The sequence below is a fragment of the Rhamphochromis sp. 'chilingali' genome (genome assembly GCF_963969265.1).
Source record: "Rhamphochromis sp. 'chilingali' genome assembly, chromosome: 1".
Taxonomy (NCBI): domain Eukaryota; kingdom Metazoa; phylum Chordata; class Actinopteri; order Cichliformes; family Cichlidae; genus Rhamphochromis; species Rhamphochromis sp. 'chilingali'.
Window position 1 is genome coordinate 37,975,691 of NC_137929.1, and position 17,502 is coordinate 37,993,192.

Consider the following 17,502-nt stretch of genomic DNA (forward strand, 5'->3'; position numbering starts at 1 on the left):
ATTAGCTTAGAACTTTGTTTTATATCTTCTCTTTGAACAAGATAGAAATTTAGGAGTAACATGGCCTTACAAACCCAACAGTGAGATCTTGAGAGATCCAGCCTACGACTCTTCAATGGGGTGTCACAGGGTCCCCAGGAAAAAAAATTGTAAATGTAAAATAATAAAATAAATATTCTTGTGAGACATATCACATATTGACGGGGTCAGGTTATGTTAAAAAGTATAAATTGTTATACTTTGTTCATTGGTTCAAAGGTACCCCACACTTCTTTTTTGTTTGCTTGTTTGTTCTGGTGTATTTTTCATTTGAACTGTTACTCTGCCAGAGTACTCATATTTACAAGATGGCAATTGGTGTATCAGGAAAACTATTTTGTACGTATGTTCCTTGAAGGGGATTGAAGTCGTTCTTTTTTCCACCGCAGCGAAGGGCTAGGAGTAGGAGAGGAGCTGCTGTATGTTTTTGTTATCGAATCGATCTGATTGTGAAATAAAGCATATGCAGTGAGAAAGCAACTCCAGGAGTCATCCCTGCCTTAAAGCTGCAACATTCTTCTGTAGCAATAACAAAGTATAACATAAATTGTTCTGTGGCAATTACACAAGAATATCCAGTAATGTCCCTGCCTACAATTAAACACATTCACTTACCAAAAATCGGAGGCATCTGCTGTGGCAAATGGGTTCAAGCCTTTGACCACAAACTTAGACACTGCTCGGTGACATTAGTCTATCCTGGCCTGAAAGGAGACGCTACCGGTAGACTGCAGCGAGAACTGCCAGCATCTGAGCCAGACTCTGTCTGTCTCTCTCATCATGGTCACCTACATGTACAGTAATGGCAGGTCTTGTAATAAGGCAGATTGCGCTAACATAATATGCACTGTTAGTTGATTATTTACCTGCCACATTAACGGGAGAGGACGTGCAAACGTTACCGCTGCTGCTGGGTTGAGAGTCACGAGTCCGGAGCGGAATTAAAAACGCGTGTCATCGCGTGTTTTGTGAGCAAATGCTTTTGCATATTCGTAGTGTTTCCTCCCTTAAATGAAATATCTACTTTGCAAGTTGCCCTGTTGTCATCGGTTCTCATAAAGTATAATCAAACTTTTGAGCGTTTGAGCCGCTTAGGCGCCGTGTTTCATGCCAGGTAAATGACGCTCCGCAACGTGGTGACGTCATTTGGGGCGACTGGAATCGATAAGGGAATCGTTTGCAAAAATGGCAAACGATTCCAAGGAATTGAAACAGTGGGAACCGGTTCTCAACAAGAACCGGTTTTCGATACCCATCCCTACATGTGACACATCAAACTTATTTGTAATGTCACAAGAAAAACAATGGTGTGCTTGGTTTCAACGTAACTTTATTCTTTCATGAGTTATTTACAAGTTTCTGACCACTTTTAAAATGTGTTCAATGTGCTGCCCATTGTGTTGGATTGTCAATGCAACCCTCTTCTCCCACTCTTCACACACTGATAGCAACACCGCAGGAGAAATGCCAGCACAGGCATCCAGTATCCATAGTTTCAGGTGCTGCACATCTCGTATTTTCACACCATAGACAATTGCCTTCAGATGACCCCAAAGATAAAAGTCTAAGGGGTTCAGATCGGGAGACCTTGGGGGCCATTCAACTGGCCCACGATGACCAATCCACTTTCCAGGAAACTGTTCATCTAGGAATGCTCGGACCTGGCACCATAATGTGGTGGTGCACCATCTTGCTGGAAAAACTCAGGGAACGTGCCAGCTTCAGTGCATAAAGAGGGAAACACATCATCATGTAGCAATTTCAAATATCCAGTGGCCTTGAGGTTTCCATTGATGAAGAATGGACCCACTATCGTTGTACCCCATATACCACACCAAACCATCATTTTTGTTGTTCCAACAGTCTTGGAGGATCCATCCAATGTGGGTTAGTGTCAGACCAATAGCGGTGGTTTTGTTTGTTAACTTCAACATTCACATAAAAGTTTGCCTCATCACTGAACAAAATCTTCTGCGTGAACTGAGGGTCCTGTTCCAATTTTTGTTTTGCCCATTCTGCAAATTCTGTGCGCCGATCTGGGTCATCCTCGTTGAGATGCTGCAGTAGCTGGAGTTTGTAAGGGTGCCATTTGGGAGTAGCTAATATCCGCCGAAGGGATGTTCGACTAATGCCACTCTCCAGTGACATGCGGAGAGTGCTACGCTGTGGGCTCTTGCTGAATGAAGTTAGGACAGCCACTGATGTTTCTTCATTAGTGACAGTTTTCTTGCGTCCACATTTTGGCAAATCCAACACTGAACCAGTTTCACGAAACTTAGCAAGTAGTTTGCTAACTGTAGCATGGGAGATGGGTGGTCTCATAGTGTGTCTTGCATTGAAATCTGCTGCAATGACCCGGTTACTGCGTTCACCAGATATCAACACAATTTCGATCCGCTCCTCACGTGTTAACCTCTTTGACATGTCAATGGCGGTGAACAAAGTGAAACTTGTAAATAACTCATGAAAGAATAAAGTTACGTTGAAACCAAGCACACCATTGTTTTTCTTGTAACATTACCAATAAGTTTGATGTGTCACATGGCCCTCTTCCTATTGAAAAAACAAAAGTTGTATCCAAGATGGCCGACTTCTAAATGGCCACCATGGTCACCACCCATCTTGAGTTTGCCCCCTCACATATACTAATGTGCCACAAACAGGACTTTAATATCACCAACTATTCTCATTTTATTATGGTGTATCCATGTAAATGGCCCACCCTGTACTTAATACGAGAATGATAAGATAAGGAGAAGAGAGTTTTGCTTGAAAGAACTGTTTAACAAACACTTTGAAGAGCAGAGCAGAGCTGTCATGTGCAGGCCTACTTTAAATTAAAACATATGTGAAATGATCCACAAGTGTAAACCAAGCTTTACAAATGTATACAATGATTTCTATTAGGGGTGCAACGATACACAAAATTCACGGTTCGGTTGGGTTCGGTTCGATACTTTGGTGTCACGGTTCGATATTTTTTCGATACAAAAAAATGTTCATGCATTTTTAATTTGTCATTTATTAAAATTATAAATATATATTTTAACTCAAAAGTACAGTTTTTAAATTTAACCCTAACCCTTGTGCGTGTTTTTTATTTTGACAGCGAATGCGCACCTGCGGACCACTTATGTGCACCCCTGGTTATTTAGCTCGTCATATTGCAGCCACAGAAATTATTTTGTCCATGAAACCATAAAGCTGCACTTTCTTTTTGCCTTATAGTCTGATTTGTCATAACTTCTCCGTTTTGTGGTAAGCTTTTATTTGGCTGTCACTTCTTCACCCTGACCTGTCTTATTTGGCTCAGCAGAACTGAAATGCTTTTACACGCTCACTCACATAAGCTCAGCGATTCTCTGCGCGATCAACCTCTCACATGTGTAAGCTGCGGGAGATTTCACTTGTCATGTTTGCATAGTAAGCTAACGATTAATAAGACGATGTCAGAGGAATTGGTGCACAAATTATCATCACTCACAGATCAGTGCTGTCGCTCTCTATACACAGTTCGCACGATTGCAAAGTGAAAGCAAAAAAACAAGCGCAAATTCAAACGCGACTTCAATATGTCACATATTGACAGTGGATCACCGATGCCAATGACATAATTACCCAGCTACATTTCTGAAAGAATGCAAAAGCATTGACATATATTTTTCCTACAATAGCCTGACGGGCAGGGCAGAGAGATTTTTGTAGCCCGACTGAAAAAAATCGCTAGCTCCAGGACGTCGGGCTAGCGATATTGCGAGCCCTGTATCTGATTGAGGAATCACTCATCTTTGGAAAAGAGAGTTTATTACAGAGAAATGGCTCTTTCCAAAATAAAAGCTATACTATCCGCTTCTTCTGGGCCAGGGGTGCTCAATCCCAGTCCTCGAGAGCTACTGTCCTGCAGCTTTTAGATGCATCCTTGTTCCGACACAGCTGAATCAAATGAATGGCTTGTTATCAGGCCTTTTCCAAACTTGATGGCATGCTGAAGAGGTAATCAAACATTTGATTCAGCTGTGTTGGAGTAGGGATGCATCTAAAAGCTGCAGGACAGTAGCTCTCGAGGACTGGGATTGAGCACCCCTGTTCTGGGCTATATTCTCAGCAGCATAAGGAGAATCATGTGCTAACAGCTGTCTAAATGACTCGGCTAAAGTTAGTAGCATGCTTGCTTTTTTTTGTCTGCTTCCACTTGTCTTTGCACTAGGATGATGTCGGCGTAAATGTGCAGTCATATTCGTTGTGTTCCCACTAGTGCTTTCAGGTTAATCTCGTTGAAATGACCTTAACGCCACAACACGGCAAATCTCCGTTAACGAGCTACCGCCGATCACTCCGTGCATGGGGCTAGACGGCCAACACGTTAACGAGCTAACTGCGCTAACACACTAGTTCACACCAATGTAATTGAGCATTGCATGGCACATCCAACATACTGTTTTACTTTAGTCCATGACTCGCTTACCTTCAGGGTCATACGTCACATGAAAACCAAAATAATTCCAAACGCCAGATCTGAATGACGTTCAATTTGCCTGTTGCAAGTAGAGCTTAACTTCTGTCTCGCTAGCTTGCCCTGCGCTCTTCCTTCTGACTATGCTGTCTGTGTTGAGCGCTCAGTGGATCTGCGCTCGACAGTGCAGCCTAGGCGGAGTAGTCGAACCCAGATTCACTGAGCGCTCAACACAGACAGCATCGTCAGAAGGAAAATTGATAAAAGAAATTACAAATGTTGTATTGTTCGATACATATGCGTACCGAACCGAAAGCACTGTATCGAACGGTTCAATATCGATAGGAATATCGTTGCACCCCTAATTTCTATGTAACCTTTGAAGACTCACACATGCATGCTTCAATTCCCACACAATTACTAAAGAACACATGTAAAAGCATTTCACGAATGCATACATCCAAACCTGAATAAATACTGATCATTTACGCACAATTTGTTAAGTTCAGCTTTCACAAATCTGATCGTTTTGACTTTCAAAAACTTGTCTGTATGTAAAAATGTCTAAAATAACACATAACATGTCTCTTGCTCACCCACAAAAGCTTAAATACGCTTAAATGCGCCCAATAGATACAGATCTCCAGAAAAAATCTCCAGATCCACAGCTCTGAACCGCATAACAACAGTTTTTTAAAAAGTAGGTTTTGACAATTTTCTTAGTTGAATATTTTTTCACATATAGTTTTAGTTTTTTAGGTTTAGTTTATTTAGTTAAGTGTGTGACCTAAGGTCCACTACACTGCTTTACAGAATGAGAGGAAAGGAGGCACTATACACCTTTACAAGAAATCACATGATCCTGAGTGAAATGGAATGTGTTCATCTAACAGTGTAAGAGGAGTTGTCAGAATCCCTGCTGCAATACACTGCCTGAGGAATTGAAAGGAAGTGACTTATCCACAGCAATAGTACAACAATTTTATTGTCAATAGTGCAGAAGCAGAAAAAAGTTGTTTTATTTACTGGCCGAGCCACATTCTGACAGCTCAGCTCAGCTTTTCAATCAAGCGTGCAGAATATATAGCCACAGATCTGATGATATGATGACAAAATTGATCATCAACCTGTGACCTAGTTTGTCCTGGTGCCAAGTGCACTTATGGACAATGTATGAACATGGTGTTTGTTAATGTTACTTGCCCTGAAGTCTAATAATAGAACATCACTTGGTTGCAGGCAGGCTGTTAACCCCACGCTTTTAAATTCATACTGTATTAAGGGACAAATAGTTAAAAACCACAATTCAAAACCCTTATTAACACAAAACAATGGTTTTGTGAACCACATATTTTAGGGCACAGGGCTGCAAACGAGTATGAAAATCATGGTCAGGGTTTTACTCATTTGCCTATGTTATTAAAAGTACTCAAATTGTTTGTGAGATGATTGGGAGAAACGGAGATATTGTTCTCTTGATATGTGTTTGCAATAATGTATTTCAATGTTTTTTCTCTTTTTATCGTCATTTGTAAAAAAGGAAAACAATGATGAAGATTTAGTTGTTGAACTATACTGTGAGGATGACCTCCATTGGCACCATGTTCTACCTGCAGGGATGACTGTCAGCAGATTGTTACAGGAGGTAAAAGTCATCTTTATGCTTTTTATTGCCACAGCAGAAGGACATGACATGATGTGACTTCTGTAAATAAAAACCATTAATATATTAATATTATAAGTATTACTATTATTATCCCTACAGTTACTAGTTGTCAAGACAATACTGTTTAATATCAACAGTGAGTTAGTGTCTCAGCATTTGGACACGCCTGCTGGTGAAAGTGAGAATTACACAGTGATTACATGCAGACAGGAGGAAAAGAGTTGACAGACATGGACAGCTCAGAGCCAGACAACCTGAAACCAAAGGAACAAAAGTCCAGCCAGACTCCTGAAGACATGAAGGATGAAAGCAAAGGTCAGTCCATTGTTACCTACACACACACACACACACACACACACACACACACACACACACACACACACACACACACACACACACACACACACACACACAAGTAAAAGTTAACACCAATTACAAAACCAGATGACATACTGGTTAAGTTGTAAATAAAAGCAGGATGCAATAACTTTTAAATCTCACATCCACAGTGAAACACCTGGAGAACTTATTGGAAGAGCTGGACTTGACGCAGTGCTACACAAAGAAGCTATCACTCAGCAGAATACTTGAGATTGATTTGAAGAACATCACTGATGAACCTGCCAGGCGTAAATCTGACCTTCCATGGTATTTTCTAAAGAAAGTAATGATGCTTAATGTGAAATGTACATCAGAGTGTGAGTCAAACAGTGATGATGAAACAGGGAGTGCATACTTAGATCTTGATAATATGATCAACCATTCAAACACAGAGGATATGGTGAACCCCCTCGACATAATCACTGCTCTCTTTCTGTGTTCTGATGGTTTTCTACAGCAGGAAATGGCACTAAAAATGTCCATGTGTCAGTTCTCTGTCCCTCTGCTGCTTCCTAATTGTGACACAGAACAGTGCACACTCATGCTGTGGGCCATGAGAGACATTGTTAAAAAGTACAGACCTCAGTCTCTTTCACAGTCAAAGGGCTTCATTGAAGAAAGAATCGTTCTCTCTGAACTTCCAATGGTCTCTTTTGTCAGACTGAGTGAGTGCTCCTTGTCCAAGTCAAAGTTTCTCAATAAGCTTCTGAGCAATGATCAGCAATACCACAACACCTTTGTTCACCACAACATGGAGTGTGGTGACAGTTCAAGAAGAATTTCCAACGGACTGACTGAAATTACTTGGTATCTTCCTGGTGGAAACACAAACATTGATATTTTCAGTCAGCCAGTGGCTGTAGCCAACCTTCGCGGAGACATTGCTTCATTTGAAACACAATACTCCTTTTTGTGTCAGACATCTGCAGCAGTTTTTGTTTTCTTTGATCATTTGGATTCTGAGTCTGACTCTGTGATCAGTCTACTTAAAAGCCAGAACAAAAAAGCACAGATCTTCTTGGTTGGTAACTGTGAGAGCAAGCGCTTCAATTTGGATACTGTGAAAAACCTGGCAACCAAGTTGTGCTTCAACAATAACAACATTATTTTTAAGACAAAGCAGAAAAATGAAGCACACTTTGTAAAAGATTTGAGGAAGACAGTCAGAAATGTGATTGAGAAATCAGAGCTGAAGATGAAAATAGAGAAGATGGTGGATGTTGCCCATGAACTGGGAATCCTGGTTGATGAAGATTTTTCAGAGTGCCAGACTGCAAAGAAAAATGCAAAAACCATCACCGCAGGAATTCAAGACATCCATAAATATAAAGAAGATGAGCTTCCCCGACAAGGCCACATATGGAAAACACTGACCTCGTTACAGAAGGAAGAGTTTCGACTTCGAAATGTTGGGTCTAAAAATGTAGAAGATTACAAAAGTGATCTTCAGAAACAGAAAAAAGAACTGCGGAAAAAGCAGAACTCTTATGAGATGTCGACAGCTATGACAAACTTCATCACAGGGATATCAAGCCCAGGAACAGAGAGGCTTTATTTCCTGAAGTGGATGAGAATGAACCTCGATAATGTCTCTCATGTAAAACTGTCTGAACTCCGAGAGAAATATAAAGAAAAATGCAAGAACTCTGAGAACAAAGAGGAGATCAAAGAAATTGACAGAAAGATTTCCAACAGCTCACTGGGGACTGAACACTTCTTTCGTGAAATGGGTCAGATCTATGAAGCTTCACTGTCTCTTCCAGAAACAGACAGATCACATCAACAATTGCAGCATCTTCCCAAACTGTGTGCAGAGTTGTTGCTTGATGGATTTCCTCTTGAGCTTGTAGATGGAGATGCATCCAACATCCCTCTCAGATGGGTGAGTGATGTTCTCTCTCAGCTCAGTGACCTGGTGTCTCCAAACAGAAAGATACGAGTAGTCACAGTTCTTGGAGTTCAGAGCACAGGAAAGTCCACTCTCCTTAACACCATGTTTGGAGTGCAGTTTGCAGTCAGCAGTGGTCGATGTACTCGAGGTGCCTTTATGTTGCTCATCAAAATCAATGAAGACATGAAAAACGTCCTAAACTGTGACTTCTTGGTGATCATTGACACTGAGGGCTTAAAGTCACCAGAACTTGCACAACTGGACAACAGCTATGAGCACGACAATGAGCTTGCTACACTTGTTGTTGGGCTGAGTGATGTCACCATAGTCAACATTGCAATGGAGAATTCAACAGAAATGAAAGACATCCTACAAATAGTTGTGCACGCTTTTCTCAGGATGAAGGAGGTGGGCAAAAAGCCTAAATGTCAGTTTGTTCACCAGAATGTGTCGGATGTTTCAGCCCATGATAAGAACTTACGAGACAGGAAACTGCTCCTGGATCAGTTGAATGAGATGACTCAGGCAGCAGCCAAAATGGAAAAGAAAGAGGAGAACAAGAGCTTCACTGATGTGATGGAGTACAGTCCAGACACTGGGAACTGGTACATTCCTGGACTGTGGAATGGAAACCCACCAATGGCACCAGTTAATGCAGGATACAGTGAGGCTGTATATGAACTCAAGAAAAACATCATCCAACTACTGGGAAATTGTGAGTCATCTGCTAATAATGTCATGGAGTTTAAAGAGTGGGTGAAAAGTCTGTGGAATGCAGTAAAGCATGAAAACTTCATCTTCAGCTTCAGAAACAGCCTAGTAGCTGATGCATACATGAAGCTCTGCACACAGTTCAACAAATGGGAGTGGGAGTTCAGAAAATACATGTACACCTGGGTAAAAGATGCAGAAACGATAATTTCAAATTTTGGTACCATTGCAGCAAAATCTGAAACATCTGACATGAGAGAATTTCTCGGATTTTTGAAAAGTGAAGCCTCCACAGTGCTGTCTGCACGGGAGACAAAGATTCTGGACAATGTGACACAATATTTCAAGCAAACAGAGGGTCATGTGGATCTGGTTGAAGGATACAAAGAGGAATTCTCAAACAGTGCAAAAATCCTTCGTCTTGAAATAGAAACCGGTGTAAAGTATCAGCTTGAAGCAGCAGCAGAAATCAGACAGGGAATGACAGAAATTATTAAAATCAAAGAAAGTCACAGAAAAGAGATTGAAAAAGCAGTGTGTGCATTAATTGATAAATGTCGAAAGAAAAAAGTCAAAATGACAAACAGAGAGTTGGAAAAAGAGTTTGAGAAGATGTGGAAGGAAACTTTAGAAAAACTGTCTTTCTCTGAACAAAAAATTGTAAATGTTACAGACAGCGTGTCCCGCTACCTCAGAGAAAATCTGAAACACAGGGGGAGCCGTGCACATCAATTATTAAATGAAAATAATCTGCAAGATTTTGGAAACGAGTCTTTCAAACATACAGCTGAAAGATGGTTAAGCAAATTTAAACACACAACAAACAAAGTTTTTACTGGTCAGGATCACATAAAAGGTCTGTCTGACAGCATCATAGCTGCTTGCAAACACTCTGTGAATAAACAAGTGAAAAAAAAAATCAATTACCATGACACTTACATCCAGGAGATCCTCCGCATGATTGATGAGAAGCTGAAAAACCATCAAGATGTTAAGATAAACATCGAGTTTGAAGTTTCGCTAAAACAGCACATCTGTGGATTTGCAGCCAGAAAGTTTCAGAAAATGCACGAAGATTTCATAGAAGAAAATGATCCGTACAGATTTCTGATTAAAAACAAGGAAAAGTTTCATGATGATTTCAAAGATGTGTTCAATGAACGAGACCAGTGTCAGAAGAAGGCAGAAGAATTCACAAATCGATGTTTGAAGCCTGCTGTTGAAGACTTTGTTAATCGCTCCCTGGGCCCTGATATCATTGATGAAATGAGGAAACTCGAGCAGTTCAGCACAAGAATGTCCTTCCAGTATTCAATTTTACTGGATTTGCTCTCCAAGGAGGATTTTCAAAGCTATCTGAGCTATATTCGCTCATATGAGAAGTATGCAAAGACATGGATACTTGAACAGATAAAGAAGCGCTTCTCAAATGAGTCAACAGTTTTTGAGTTTGAGGAGCGACATCTGCAGTCATGTATTGACAGCATAAATTCTGCCATCAACAAGGCAAAAACCAGAAAGAGTGATGGCTTCAAGGCTTTTATTAAAGATATTTGCAAAGAACTTGGTAAAAAACTGGTCATTTCCCAGGATGCTCTTGGTGCTTTCATGATACTGAACAACGCTGAGAAGGAACAGTTTGCTGACTGGCTCACAAGATCTGTGAATGACATGCCAGAAACTCTCAGAAATGAGTTTAAAGAATCTACCTTTGAAATGAAACTACAACATCTTTGTGTGCAGCCTCAGGATGAGCTTTTCAAGCAGCTGATTGGTTGTGGCAAACAGTGTCCATTCTGTGCAGCTCCCTGTGACGCAGGAGGAAAAGCCCATACTGAGCACTTTGTTTCACTGCACAGGCCACAGGGTCTGGGTGAATACAGGAAATTCTCAATAGGTATACTTCTCACTGACTTATGCTCTTCCAATGTGAAAAGTCACAAAAACTTTTGCTGCATTGAAACACAATATAAACCACACCCTTATAAGAATTACAAGGAAATTTATAAAGACTGGAAAATTCAACCGGATGAGAGCCTGGAGGCATCAGACTACTGGAAATATGTAATGACAAAATACAACCGTAACTTTGCTCAAGAATATGAAGCAGCACCTGCTGTCATTCCAGAAGCTTGGAAAAAAATCAGCACAGAACAGGCAGAAAAAAGTTTGAAAGAATCATTTTACATCTAGTAACTTTCCAATTCATGGTGCGCGGTTGACTGGAGCCTTACAGGAGAAAATATCACAATAATTGTTTTTGTGATACTGAAGAAAAATTTCTAAATTAAGATATTGTTACTACGCAGAAACATAACTACTGTGGCTTACAATAAAATTTAAAAAACAACCCACAATGCTGGCTGATCACTTTCATCAAGTTCATGAAAAATACTCTAATTCAGCGGTGCCCAACCCCCGGGCCACGGACCGGTACTGGTCTGTGAGTCGTTTGGTACCGGGCCGCGAGAGTTGACTCTGTTTTTATCGTTAACTCGGCTTCCTTGGGGCTTTTCCTGTCTGTTATGAATAAATCTTCTTTGTTTGGTACTGATACTGGTTTTATTTTGTTGTATTCATCCGCAAAACCTTACAGTCAGTGAAAAGATTGTTGGACATTCGCGGCAGTACAATAGACACTGAGAATATGCATGTAGTCACTGATTAGTTATTTTATTTTAACTTTTAAATACATATGATATGTGACATGTAATTGATTCCTTTTGAGTTTTGTTAAACTTTTGTGTCAAATGACTTAAATTAAAAAAATTCAGTATATAGTTTTTGTTTCTATGAGGATTATTGAGTCAAGTATTTAAATGTTTAGTATTTTAAAAGATCATCTGAGTACAAACTGTTTTTTATTCATTTGACTATGTGATTTTGTTTGATTTTGTTTCATAGAAATTATCATAAGCTTTTCTTTCACTGACATGTCTGATCTTCCACCCAGTTTTTAAAGGACTTACAGGATTCATTTTCTTTCTGGTGAGATCCACAAGTTGAGTTAATTATATTCAGTCACTCAGTTCTAATCCTAAATGACCTCAGTTATGTCTGTTTGTCACAGTTGTTGAGTCTTTGCCATTGTAAAGTGTTAAGTGATGTGACACAGGATCGCAGTGATGTGTTATTTTGATTTGTATCAGTTTTTATGTGTTGGAGTTAAATAAACTATATTCATCCCCAAATATATGACCATAATGCTTCAACCGTTTGTGTCCACATACATCTGGACTATTAAACACTGGTCACAGTTCAGGCCAGAACCTTCCCTCACAGGTCGACAAAAAACTGAATGGTGAAATACCCCCAGCAACAAATCCATGTCTTCTTTAACAATTCATTGAAAGACGTAAAGTTAGAACAAAAATGTGGTTAAGGAATTGTGAAAGAGTAAAGGAGGTGTACATGAATGGAAAGTACACTGAGATAATCTGGTCACCAGTTTATATTTAATGAGTGTATTCCCTAAAGGAAATGTATGGACTCATGATGGAATGAGTGATGCATTTTCTCACTGAAAGTCATATAAGAAACATTTTTTTAAAAGTTTTCTCAGATTTGCAAATTTGCAATTGCTGGGTTTTTGAAAATGTTTAACATTGAAAAAAAAATCCCTTTGATCCAGACAGTTAGCTATATCATGTATTAACTCAGTAACTAAAACCTCAGTATTTTAAATGTAAGTTTTCAATAAAGTTTTTTTTAACCCACTCTAAAAAAAAATCCTCAAGCATTTGCATCGTGGTTTTATGAACAAAAAGTGACTGAAGTAAAAAAAAAAAAAGACTACACTCATTACAAATTTAGATGATTAAATACAATAAGAAGAGTTTTTTAACAGAACTTTATTGAACAAGTGAACACACAAAGCTAAAAGTCATTTGAAAAATACATTTTTCAGCAGTAATACCATAACAGAATATCTCAGAAACATTAGCAGCACAAACGCTAATTTTACCTGCACAAATCAGCACAAACGTAGCACTAAAAAAGTAGACCATTTTGGTCTGTTTTGGAGCAGTCTTGGGGGATGGTGACCTTTGAATGACCTATAAAATAAAGTTTAATATCTCAGAAACCGTAGCAGCACAAACGCTCATTTTACCTGCACAAATCGGCAAAAACGTAACACTAACTGCTCCGCCTATTTGCCTTTACGTTTCAAGTGGGTGGGGGGGTCAGTTTCACTCTGCTCTCTGGTAGCAAGAAAATGCGCGTGCTCTTCGCGAGCTTGTTCCCGGCTCATAACCAGCGCGCTCTGCCGTCAAGGGCGATCATTGATTAATGGGTAGTCATGTGACTGATGCAAGTCAGATCTTTTTATTTAGCAAAACTGTGATTAATAGTTAACTATTATTGTTAAGGAACACAGACAGGACTCCGCACGCACACACACATTTTTTTTTAATTACAATTTTTTTTTAATTGCCTGAAGAAAAGGGCACTTTGGGCACCCATCGGGAAAGGGGCAGGTGCTCAGCCCAAGCCCAAGTATGTAATGAAATGCTTATTCACTTCAGTGAAGATTTCTAACGGTAATCTAATTACCGTTTTTGCAATAGTAATCCCTTACTTTACTCGTTACTCGAAAAAGTAATCAGATTACAGTAACGCGTTACTGCCCATCTCTGGCTGCAATAAATGGTAACGTTGAATTTTGTTGGGAACACATTAGCTGCTCATTCCTGCGCACCACTCTCTTCGTGCACTCTTATTATTTAACGAATGTTATCCTTTTTTTCTTTGAATGTTGGGGGTTTAAAGAACAATGCAAAGCCTAAGGCAACTTTTCTTTTTTGCAAAGAGCAGAAGAGCAACATTATTTTTTAAGAGACTCATTCGGGGTAGGCAGATAAAAATTTCTGGAAACAACAATAGGGAGATTGTGTTTTGTTCAGCCATGGGACTTCAGCTGGAGTGACTATCCTGTTCAACAGGTTTTCGGGAATTGTAATTAACCACAGTAGCAGTAGCGGTAGATACGGGCGGTTGCCCGGGGCGGCATCGTGGTGGGGGGTGGCATCACGGGCATCGGCGAAAAAAAAGAAAAAATGCTCGTACTCATGCTGCCCCGACGTCAGCCAGGGAATGGCATAGGCACCGATCGGTTTTCTATCGCCCTCCGTTTGCGAGGTGCGCCCAGGGCGCCAAACAGGCTAGGACCGCCACTGCACAGTAGTGACAATAATGGACACTGGCTAATGATGGTGATTGAGTTTAATGATGTTAAATATATTTTGATTTGTGTTTATGGTTATAACAAAAGAACACAGATCAAACAACTTTACTCTTCCTTGAGTAAGATGTTGGAGGAATGGAAAGTGACCTATAATACTCCAACACTGACAGAGTCATAGTTGGAGGAGACTTTAATTTGGTCCCTGACGTCTATATGGATCGCCTTCTTCCAAGAAGAAATAGTCACTATTATGAGGAGATTATAGCTGAATTTATTACTAAAGGAAATCTAATTGATTTTTGGAGAATGAGAAATCCCAATGTCAAACAATTCACATGGTGCAATTGGGCTAATAATGGTCAATGTTCAAGGTTAGACTTTTGGTTAATGTCTACTAACCTGATAAATGAGGTCCTTAAATGTGAAATATCAGCATCACCCCTGACTGACCACGGTGCTATTTCAATGTCTTTTCAACCAGGTGGGGTTAAGCATATCCCTAACTATTTATGGAAGTTTAACAGTAGCCTCCTAGACAATGAGGAATTTTGCAATGAAACAAAAAAACTTGTTAAACAAAATTAGTCTACTGGAAATGTCACCCTTGAGTAAATGGGAATGGTTTAAAATTTAAAATCAAAGAAGTTGCCATAAAAATAAGTAAAGGCATCTCAAAAGTAAAAAAAAAAAAAAAAAGGAAACAACATGATATTATTAATGATATGAATAGATTACGTCAAAAAGAAGACCCATCTGTAGAAGAACAAATCAAACTAAATAATCTTCAAAATCAGTTGGATAGTTTACATCTGGAAAGAGCAAAAGGAGCATTTATACGCTCAAGAGCTCGTGGTGGAAGGTGAAAAAAATACTTCTTATTTCTTTGGCCTAGAAAAACAAAGACAAACAAAAAAGAAAATCAATAAACTACTTGTTGATAATCTTAGGAATGATAGCCAAGAACAAATAAATAAGGAAATAGAACATTTCTATAAGAAATTATATGAATCTAACTTTTCACTCGATGACTGTCAAACATTTTTTGAAATAATTAGGCCAAGTAGTACAATAATTGACGAGTCTTTTAGGCAACACATGGAAGATAAACTTAGAATTGCAGAGCTAGATAAAGCAATTTGGCATACTTCAAAAGGAAAGTCACCAGGACTGGATGGGTTAACAGTGGAATTTTATAGTCATTTTTGGAATGATATCAGGGTACTGCTTTGTATGCCTTTTTGAAATGTACTTCATCTGGTCATCTCTGTCGTCTACCATGAAAAGGGGTGTTATCACATTAATTCCAAAGCCCAGTAAGGACAAACTATTGCTGGATAATTGGAGACCAATTACTTTATTATGCAATGAATACAAGTTGCTAGCACATATTTACTCCAATAGATTGGATTTGGGGCTATCCAAAATAGTGGATGAGTGCCAGTCAGCCTTTGTGAAGGGTGGAAACATACATAACCACACTAGACTGATTCTTGGCCTGCTAGACTACAGAAAATTTATCACAACAGACAGCTATGTGTTGTTTCTGGACTTCTTCAAGGCTTTTGACACAATCGAGCGTTCCTTTTTGTTAAAAGCTTTAGAATTTTTGGGCTTTGGAAGTAAATTTTGCAACATGGTTGAAATGCTTTACACTGACATCAGTAGCACGGTCTCCTTGAAGGTGCAACAAGGAATCCGACAAGGATGCCCTATTTCTTAACACTATTAATCAAAAAATTCTAACAACATACAAGGAATATCAATTTTGAGAGTTCAAAGAGTTCAAAGTCAGTTTGCAGATGATACATCTATCTTTTTGAAAGATAAATCAATGGTAGATAAAACTTCAAGTATTATTATCTCAATCTTCTGGTTTATCTCTTAATATCAAAAAATGTGTACTCCTGATTCATACAAGCTTGTACTGTTGTACTGTTCCAAATTTTCATTTGTATTACCTGTGTTATCCTCTTTGAAAGTTTGTATTTTACAATTGCTCAATTAAAAAAAGAAATCTAGGTAGCTAGTGACCAGCGGTTTGCCACACACAACCTTTTGCAGCTGGCAGGTGGTGGGCAGCCATCTTCCAGAAAAGCAAAGACTGCTTACTTTCTTATGGGGAAATGGGTCGTTCACAAGTAAATTTACTAACCTAGAACATATTTAGAAAATAACGAGGGGAATAACTGAGTGTACACTGAAGCCAAAGTGTCTTAAACCTGCATTCTGTCTGAAGACCACCAGATGCTAATTGCTGTAGTTTCAAAAACACTTCAGGTCCTATAAATGTTTATGGAAAAGCCTCTGTAAAAAACTTTCCTGCTGAGTTTATAGTCTTAAACTGGGCATACACTGTGCGATTCTTTTTTTCAGTCGTGCGATTCAGCTCCTGCTCAAACTGTATGATTGACTAGCAGAGGCTAGAAGTTCATAGGTCACGATGCAGGGTCTCACACGTTCTCCGTGCCAAACTTCGTGATGCTTTTGGTTTTCTCACTAGTTCCTTTTCTGACACTGCTAGGAATCTGGGCGTGCTACTAGACAGCTCATTTAAACTTGATAAACAAGTGTCTGCTGTTGTTAGATCCAGTTTTTACCAACTCCGCCTTATCTCTAAGGCCAGGCAGTATATCCCGAAAAAAGACCTGGAAAAGCTCATCCATGCCTTTGTAACTTCGAGGCTGGATTACTGCAATTCACTCTATTTTGGTCTCCACTCTGCCCTCCTTCACAGATTACAGACAGTCCAAAATGCTGCTGCACGCATTCTAACCAAAACTAGGAAGTTTGCCCACATTACTCCTGTGAAATACCGTATCCAATTTAAAATTCTGTTGTTTACTTTTAAAATCACTAATAACACAGCACCGAGCTATCTTAAGGAACTCTTAAGCTCATATGTTCCTGCTAGGGCTTTAAGATCATCCTCGCAGTTACTGCTGGTGCAGCCTAGATCTCGGCTGAAATCTAGAGGTGATCGAGCGTTTGCTCTGGCTGCACCAGAGTTGTGGAACAACCTTCCGATTGGCATCCGGGCGTCTGACTCTATTCAATCTTTTAAATCACGGCTTAAAACGTATTTGTTTAATCTTGCTTTTTCTACCGGTTGAATGCTGGCCTTGTTTGCAGAGATTTATTTATTCTATTAATTTTCCTATCATGCTTTTATTTCTGCT

At 39.4% G+C, this 17,502-nt stretch overlaps 1 protein-coding gene across 1 annotated transcript; it reads left to right on the forward strand.

Moving 5' to 3' along the window:
- Positions 1–6,373: 6,373 nt before the first annotated feature.
- On the forward strand, positions 6,374–11,334 carry LOC308407984 (up-regulator of cell proliferation-like; the record flags this gene model as incomplete). Its single annotated transcript, XM_080900009.1, has 2 exons — positions 6,374–6,473; positions 6,668–11,334. The coding sequence occupies exons 1-2, from the start codon at positions 6,389–6,391 to the stop codon at positions 11,332–11,334; spliced, it is 4,752 nt and encodes a 1,583-aa protein (XP_080756135.1). The 5' UTR covers positions 6,374–6,388.
- Positions 11,335–17,502: the final 6,168 nt, after the last annotated feature.